This window comes from Daucus carota, chromosome 5 (genome assembly GCF_001625215.2).
Source record: "Daucus carota subsp. sativus chromosome 5, DH1 v3.0, whole genome shotgun sequence".
Lineage (NCBI taxonomy): Eukaryota > Viridiplantae > Streptophyta > Magnoliopsida > Apiales > Apiaceae > Daucus > Daucus carota.
The window spans coordinates 2,835,254-2,843,825 of record NC_030385.2 but is presented as its reverse complement, the minus strand read 5'-3'; the positions used below and the strand labels follow the sequence as shown (position 1 = coordinate 2,843,825).

At 32.5% G+C, this 8,572-nt stretch overlaps 2 protein-coding genes across 2 annotated transcripts; one reads left to right on the top strand and one right to left on the bottom strand.

The window, feature by feature from the left end:
* Positions 1-1,283: 1,283 nt before the first annotated feature.
* Positions 1,284-2,936, bottom strand: LOC108221171 (uncharacterized mitochondrial protein AtMg00820-like). The gene is made up of 2 exons (XM_017395068.1): positions 2,834-2,936; positions 1,284-1,600 (listed from the first exon to the last, which is right to left on the bottom strand). Exons 1-2 carry the CDS (start codon positions 2,934-2,936, stop codon positions 1,284-1,286), a joined length of 420 nt encoding a protein of 139 aa, XP_017250557.1.
* A 2,173-nt stretch (positions 2,937-5,109) lies between these two features.
* Positions 5,110-6,279, top strand: LOC108221170 (F-box protein At3g07870). The gene has a single exon (XM_017395067.2). The coding sequence runs from the start codon at positions 5,110-5,112 to the stop codon at positions 6,277-6,279; it is 1,170 nt and encodes a 389-aa protein (XP_017250556.1).
* The last annotated feature ends 2,293 nt before the right edge of the window (positions 6,280-8,572 follow it).

Here is an 8,572-nt window from a genome sequence, read left to right as displayed (position 1 = left end):
TAATAGATATTAGATAAACATTGCAAGTTAATTTATTTATTTTCCAACAATGCCTCCCCTAAATTAAACTTGCTCCTTACTCCCAGGCTTTCAACATTTCTCTTGTATACCTGTCCGCCAAGAGGCTTCGTGAAAATATCCGCCATTTGATCTTCTAGCTTACAATACTCAACATTAACATCACCTTCGCTTACAAGCTCCCTCAAGAAATGATAACGAATGCGAATGTGCTTTGTCTGTCCATGAAGAACTGGATCCTTCGCTACTGAAATTGCAGATCTGTTGTCACAGTAAAGAGTAGTAGCCCTATTCTGTTTTTCTTTGAGGCTGTCCAAAATTCCACGCAACCAAATTAGTTGACATCCAGGATAAGATGCAGCGATATATTCTGCTTCCATTGTAGAAAGCGCTACAACCTGTTGTTTTTTTGAGCTCCATGATATAGCACCAGTTCCAAGATGAAATACAGAACCAGAAGTGCTTCTGCTATCATCAATACTTCCTGCTAGGTTACTGTCAGTATAACCAATAAGGTTAACAGTAATATTAGCCTGGTAAAAAATTCCATAATCAATGGTTCCCTTAACATATCTCAGAATTTTTTTTGCTGCCTCCCAGTGATTGGAATAAGGTCTCTCCATGAATCTACTTAACAAACTAACCACATATATGATGTCTGGTCTTGTGGAAGTTAGATACATCAAGTTTCCAATAAGACTTCTATAAATGGTGGAATTTATCAATCTTCCTTCACCTTCCTTGGATAACTTCAAACCTGTAATACAGGGAGTAGAGACTCGATTTGCATTCTCCATTTTGAACCTCTTTAGAACCTCTTTTGCATAGCTTTCTTGTGAAATAAAAATTCCTTCCTTGGATCGATGCACTTCAATTCCAAGAAAATGATGTAATTCTCCAAGATCAGTCATTTTAAATTCCCTCATCATAATGTGCTTAAAATCATTTAACATCCCCAAGTTATTTCCGGTGAAGATAAGATCATCAACATAAAGACTAACAGCCATGAAATTTCCTTCAGAATTGGTTTTGATGTAGAGAGTATGTTCATATGGACATTTGTAAAATCCATGTTTTTCTAAATAAGAACTGATACGACTGTACCAAGCTCGGGGTGATTGTTTTAGCCCATACAAAGCCTTTTTCAGTTTATAAACCTTATGTTCTTCTCCTTTCTTGACAAAATCAGGCGGCTGATCGACGTAAACTTCTTCATTGAGAAATCCATTCAAGAACGCAGATTTTATGTCCATCTGACACACCTTCTAATTATTTTGGGTAGCAAGAGAAATGAGTAATCGAACAGTTTCAAGCCTCGACACTGGAGCAAACACCTCCCTGAAATCTTCTCCTTCTTTTTGCTTATATCCTTTCGCGACCAACCTTGCCTTGTGCTTGTTGATTGTGCCATCGAGATTCATCTTAGTTTTGTAAACCCACTTCACTCCAATAGATTTTTTATGTGGTGGCAATTCAGTAAGCTCCCACGTTTTATTTTCTTCAATTGACTTGATTTCATCTTTCATTGCCTCTTTCCATACTCCCTTTTGATTTGCATCATCAAAAGAAATTGGATCTTCACCTGCAAAAAAAAAAGCAAAGTATACGGCTTCATCTAACTCAACTTCATCAGTTACATCATATAATTCCCCGAGACTTCTTGTTTTTCTGATTGGGCTTTCATAAGAACTTGATGATGAACTTGGGGAAGATGGGCTATTTTCTCCTTCAAAAATATTTTCTAAATTATGACAAGAGTAGTTTTCCATTTATATGGTTGTAGTTCGGTCCTATGTTGTCCCATGTCTAAATTACAATCTTGGGTTTTTTCTTTGGAGTTTTCTTTTGATGGTGGTGCTTTTGCTGAACTGAAGTTCTTGTTTATGTGCCATTCATACTCTAATAGTATTTTTTTAATAGGCCATGATGATCAGATAGCTGAAGGCTTATCTCTTGTGGTTCTCATGTTTAATTGTCACTCATCCCTAGATTTGTTCATACAAGTCTAATTATTAAAAAAACATATTTATAGTATAACAATGAATTATAGTTTCAAATATACAGACATATATGTGTGTATTTTATATACAACAATTTTTTATGATGTTATTAGTTCAAAATTGTATTTTTATAATTATAAGCATTAGTAGATTATTTGTAGTTATACAACCCATGTGGTTAAAAATTACACATGGCTATTACCTAGATAACTACATACATAAATTTTTAAGCTAATACTAACTCTTTGAAATTGTTATTATTTTTTATTTAAGATATATTAAATGCATATACACTTTTTTATATAATACATATTTTGTAAATATATTATAGTTTATTGATTATGTATTTTTTTAAATAAAAATATTATATATAGGTAAATTAACATTTTAAATTTAATTAGATAATGATATAAATAAATTATTTAAATATGTGAAATATAAGAAATATGATACTTAAAAACATATGTAGTATTATATAATTTTATCAATTTAATTATCTAAAATACTTTATACTTAACGATTTTATTTGATTTAACAAAAAAAATGAAGTAGGAATTTTTATTTTTCATATTTATTATAAATATAAAATAAAATGGAGGGCATACGATCATCATACAAAGCCTAATACAAAGCCTAATACAGCTTCTTTATAAACACATTTTTCACAGTAGTACACCTCAAACCCTAATTCTTTATAAATCTTGTGCAGTTCCAAACAAAAGCGGTCATACAAAGGAGGAAATGCAGTTTGGAAGAAACCCTCGATAGCAAGCACCATTTTCAAATGTTAATGAGGTGAGTATTTAATTTCTTACCCTCTTTGTCATTTAGTTCATCTTCTAAAGATAACTTATGATTTAACTTTTTGTCATTTAATTCATCTGCTAAAGACAACATATGATTCAACAGTATGTGCATTTATCCTTATAAGATGTAGAACAAAAAATCAAGATGATTAAACTTGTTTTATAGCTGTATAGGTTTTGGTGCTCCTGCACTTCAAAAAGATAATTAAACAAAATTTGTATAGGTTTTTGTGATGATTTATTTAGAAAAGATAATTGACAAATGGGGAATTTGTCTTTTGTATTTTGCTAAAAGTTCCATCATATACTTAATCTTATGATATAATCGGCAAATTATATAATCATCGTCATGTCCTCCATTTAGGGAGGGGGAAAAAAATCAATATTGTTAGAAATGCTAATAGCTCACCAATTTGCATAAAAATTGGGGGAGATAAGAACTCAAAGATCTATAATTATACAATTATATAAAATTGTTATAGTATTGATGACATAACATGGAATTCATAAAAGTAATGACATACATCTCTCTTTGTCACTCTTTTCTTTACTTGTGATTTGTTATACAATAATGTTAGCAATATGTGTTTAGCATTTTAACAAATCGTATGATATATAGATCACTTTCATCTTCTTTAGCATTTCAGCAAATCATATGATTTATAGACTTACATCTTTTTAACCAATTAACTTGATTTTGTGCATTGAGGATCTTGAGAAGATCCTTAACCAGAATTGTAAGGGAAAATAACTTATTTAAAGTGAGAATAGTGTGACTATATATGGATGTCATGATATAATTATTCTACAGAATACGATTAAATATCCAACTTCATAATTATTAGTTGAAAGAGCTGTGTTAGGAAGTTTCCTAGAGACCTTAATCTATAGGGATTATATGTGATGTATATAAGATATTCTAATAGTACTTCCTTTACATAGAAGATGGAAATCTTCTTTGATAGAAGATGGAGATTTATTTGGTGTATTCTGTGAACCCAATAAACTAATAATGAATAATCATAATTTCTGTATAGGATAGTTGCTTAATGTTATTATCTTTTCTTAATAACTAGCATGTCAATCTGATTTGCATATAAAGCAAGAAATTTAGGAGAAAGTATTCTACCATAGAGATATAGGGCATGATTTGTATTCTACCTTGAGGTCAGAGTTGTATGTGATATAGGGCAGGATAGGCAAGAGGAACATAGAGAAAGTTGTGCATTGTAATTATTTGGTGGATTTAGCCAATATTCAAAAATTGCGGGTGTTGGTTTATGTATTGAGGGTGTTGGTTTATGTTTCTTCTATGCAATAGTTTGTAGTCTGCATCATTTTAGTAGAGCGCTGGTGACTACAATAGTGGATGACAAAAAATTAAAAAACAGGGCTCATAGCTCGAAGAAATTACCTTCATCTAAGATGTAAAAGTATATGCTCATTACTCATTAAAAACTTGAATTTATGTGCTCCTTGTGATATCATCTAATGATGGATTAGATAACGTTAGATTCACATGATTGACTTGATTCTGAGAAAATGAAGATAGAATAGCTTTTTTCTTTTTGCTGTAACTCCTTTGGATTACTATTAACATTACTCACTGGGATCATTTTCATGTGGGGTTTGAAGTGGGATTATATATTGTTATTGTTATTTATATAATTTATATTCAAGGCGGTAAAAAACGTTGTTTATATTACTAGTAACATAAATGATATTGACTTTATACGTCACAGGCAAGTAGCGGAAAGTGAAACGCATTCAACGTTAACCCTATAATAGCAATTTCACTGCATCAGCTTTTGTCCCTGCTCGAAACCATAGTTTTAACTCTACTTTATTCTCCAAGTTCTTTTTTTGAGGTATAATTTCTGAATTGTATACTTCTTTTACTTCGATGTATAACATATGGTACTGTGGTTGTTTTTGAAGTAAGTGATTATTGAATAATGATTTACTGTCTTGGTGTGTTAAAATATTTTTATCATGTTTTTGTCAATACCCCTCACTCAAAATCGTATTTTTGGGTATTGGGATCGAGGTGTGGATCTGTAGAGCCCACATCGGTAATCTTTGGGGCAAGATGCAAATTGATGTCGAGATTATATTATGAGAATATTATCACTCTATTAGTTTTGTGATTAGGCGTGATTTATTATATAATAATAGGGATAAGTGAAAATTTGAATTATGTTCACTAATAGGTGAATTTGCAGCATAATTCAGTTACTTTTTCGGGATTGAAGAAGAAATTGTATATCTTGTTTGCCGAAGAAAGGATGCATTCTACTTTGCGGAAGGTGTGCGGTGACTCATCCACTATGAATTTACCATCAGAGCTTCTGGCTGAAGTCTTCTCAAGAGTTCCCATCAAGACAATATTCCGTTGCCGAAGTGTATGCAAAAGATGGCGCAAAATACTCGCGGAACCTTATTTTGCTAATCTGCATCTACCAAGATCCGCTGCAGGGATTATAATCCACCAAGGACTGAGCAACCCATATGTTGATATCCTTAAAATGGCGGAACTTAACGACAAAGCTGACCATCATGATATTCATCATGAGTACCCTTTGATGAAATTTATGCCAAGACTTGGTCTCGAGGACGGTGTTATGTGGTTGAGTGGTTCGATTAATGGGTTAATTTGTTTAGGGTCCGAGAAAACAATTTGTATATGCAATCCAATTACACGAGAGTGCATATTCATTCCGGATCAGAAGTTCATTGGAAAATCGCATCCTACATTACATCATGGCTTTGGGTATGTCGAATCCAGCGACCAATACAAGGTTGTCCGCTTTTATAAGGGTAGTTTTTCAGCAAGTGAGGGCTCATATGAGTTAGGATGCGAGGTTTATACGCTCGGAACACGCATGTGGAAAAATCTAGGACATGTTCCCTTCTATATTGGTGGATATGGTGATGGTATCTGTGTTGGTGGCAACCTTCATTGGTTAGCAAGTCATCAAAAAGAGACTGCCGATGACGAAAGGTTGTGTTCTTTTGATCTTGAAAGAGAATCATTTCAACTAACTGCAGGTCCTGTTGTTCCTCAAGTTGTTGGCTATACAACTTATAGGAACTTAGGAATCCTAGGAGGTTGCTTGTGTGTATGTGATAACACGCCAGACCTTGAATTTGCCATTTGGGTGATGAAAGATTATGGTGTGACGGAAAGTTGGAGTAAAGAAATCGTCATTCATACTGATTTCTTATATTGGGGTACGCTAGATGAGGAAGTTTACCCTCTGAAAGTATTGAAAGATGGGACTATTTTAATGTATTGCGAGGAGCATGAGTTGTTCACTTATCATCCTGGTACGACAACTACGCAAGACCACACTTTCCCCGACGGAGATTATAAGACGTATAATGCCATGGTTTATGTCCCAAGTTTTGTAAGTCTCAGGAGTACTTTCATGCTGGAGAATGTTTTAGTGCTTTAGTCCTTCAACTTGGTTCACTGAATGTTTTAGTGTTTGTATGCTCCACTTTCAAGTTTCATATTTATCTCACATTTGAGTTCCATTTGTATTTTATATATTCCTGTGGATGTTAATTTGTTTCTTAATATATTAAACTTCCATATCTATGTTAATACTTTTTTAAGGCTCCTAGGGTTTAATGTGGCCGAGAAGGTTGATGTACTTTATAGTTTTACAGTTTAGTTGCTTTCCACGTTCAAGCAATTGACTGCAAGTTCTCAACATGCTGCATCTGCAGGTGGTTGATTACCGTTTAAGGTTGCAGTATATTCACACTTTTGAGGTATGAATTTAGGTGTTTATAAATTTATAAGGGCTGAATCCCGATAAAGAGGCACCGCTCCCCATAATGCGCTCAATTGGATCTTATATATTACAGCCATTTTCGTTTCAAGAGTTTCCGCTAGTTAAATCGCCCTTTCGTTTATTCCGGATCAGGATACTCTTATTTTTATTCCTAAACTTGAGGTGGATGGCAGAGACTGATGGTAAACCATTATATGAATACGGTATTTCACCCACATACCCATACAAACTTCTCCACCTCTCACATGAGCTAGTGATTTCGCTAGTTTTGAATCCCGATTTGAAATGTTTAGAAATCAAAATCGAAGACTATGATATTTTTATTATTTAATGATAATTAGTTTGATGTTAAATAATTTATTATAAATAAAATGACATTCAATAAAAGCTTAAGAGCCTATCTCAAATTTTATTCATCAAATTTTATCTTACCGAAAATACAATTATTTCAATCAAAATTGAGTCAATTTGAGCAAGGAAAAGTCAAAAGAGTCCCAATTAAAATGAAGGGTTAAATTGTTTTTCAAGAAGTCAAATCAAATTCTAGAAGCAATCTATTACATAGAATGAACTTGTTGTTGTTAAATTCTAATCATATTTAATGGTGATTGACCTATATCTTATTGACGTTTGATAATTGATTCCTCCATCATGTATTATACCTCCATTTTTTTTTGTTTTGGCTTGTGTGACTGTTGTTTTTCCTTTTAAGTGAGCTTCTGGTCATGTCCACTATTGACTACACATACAATGTTTGATCAATGTCAATAAGTTGATAATGACAAGATAAAATATACACAGATCTTTTATCGAGTTGTGAAATTGCTCGCTCGTGCAATGAGGAGACCAAATAATCCTAATTACTTTATAAACATTGTGCATGCATTTCTGAATGTAAGTGCCGCGTACACCCGCAAAACAAATTAGTTTGAAGAAGCCTCCAAAGCAAGTACCATGTTATCTGAATTTAGCAAAGTGAGTAATTAGGAGACCGGAGACTGTGTCAAGCAGCAAACTCAGAATCAAACTCGAATTTCTGTACGGGCGGATTTGAGGAGATTCTTAATCAAGAGTGAGGACTAATTTATTGGAAAAATTTATCTCTTTGAAGAAACTTGTTCGAGATCAATTAGAAAGGTTGTGTACAGAATTTCTTTTAGGTATAAAAAAGAAATATTTTGCACTCAAACGCCTTTTAGTTCGTAGTTGTATTGTTTATAAGTATTTTCCAATAGTTACAAATAAATTCATATTAAAAGAAGTTAAATTTAAAAATGATGCATTATAATGTTATAAAAGATTTAGATAACTAAAGAATTTTGTTATTATTTTAAGGTTGACTTGCAGTATTACAACAACTTACATCTGCTAATTAGAGAATAATTATAAAATATTAATGTTTCTCGAAAAATAATAAAAACGATATCAAATCATAGTGTAAAATAGTTACCTTATCATGTTGTGTGTCGTTGGCCATTTCTTAGGAAAGTTGTTGACTTGTCCAAAATTGGGTTTTTTCTTCAGAATAACTTATTTTATTTATAATGTGAACCCTGTAATTCATAGGATTAAAATCAATGTTAATTATTACTTTTGTTTATTAATTATCCTTCCATATTCCCGAATCATATATATATATCATTAGTATGTTATATTTTTTGCATAAGAAGCACGAAAACCAACGATTTACTTTATTTGATTGAGTCATTAAAGACATGAATCATGCTATTTAGCTATACTGGTTTTAGAAGTCTTGAGTTATTTATGAAATAGGCCGATACGGTAGAAAGAATGATGTCAAGTAAAACTTATCATGGGTACTCGCCGTGTTTTTCATCATAACCAACCTACCGTAATGGATGACACATAAAATTTAGAAAATGACGGAATTACCAACAGCATATGACTCGGACTCGAATTAGAAAACCTCCATTTAAAATGTAAAATA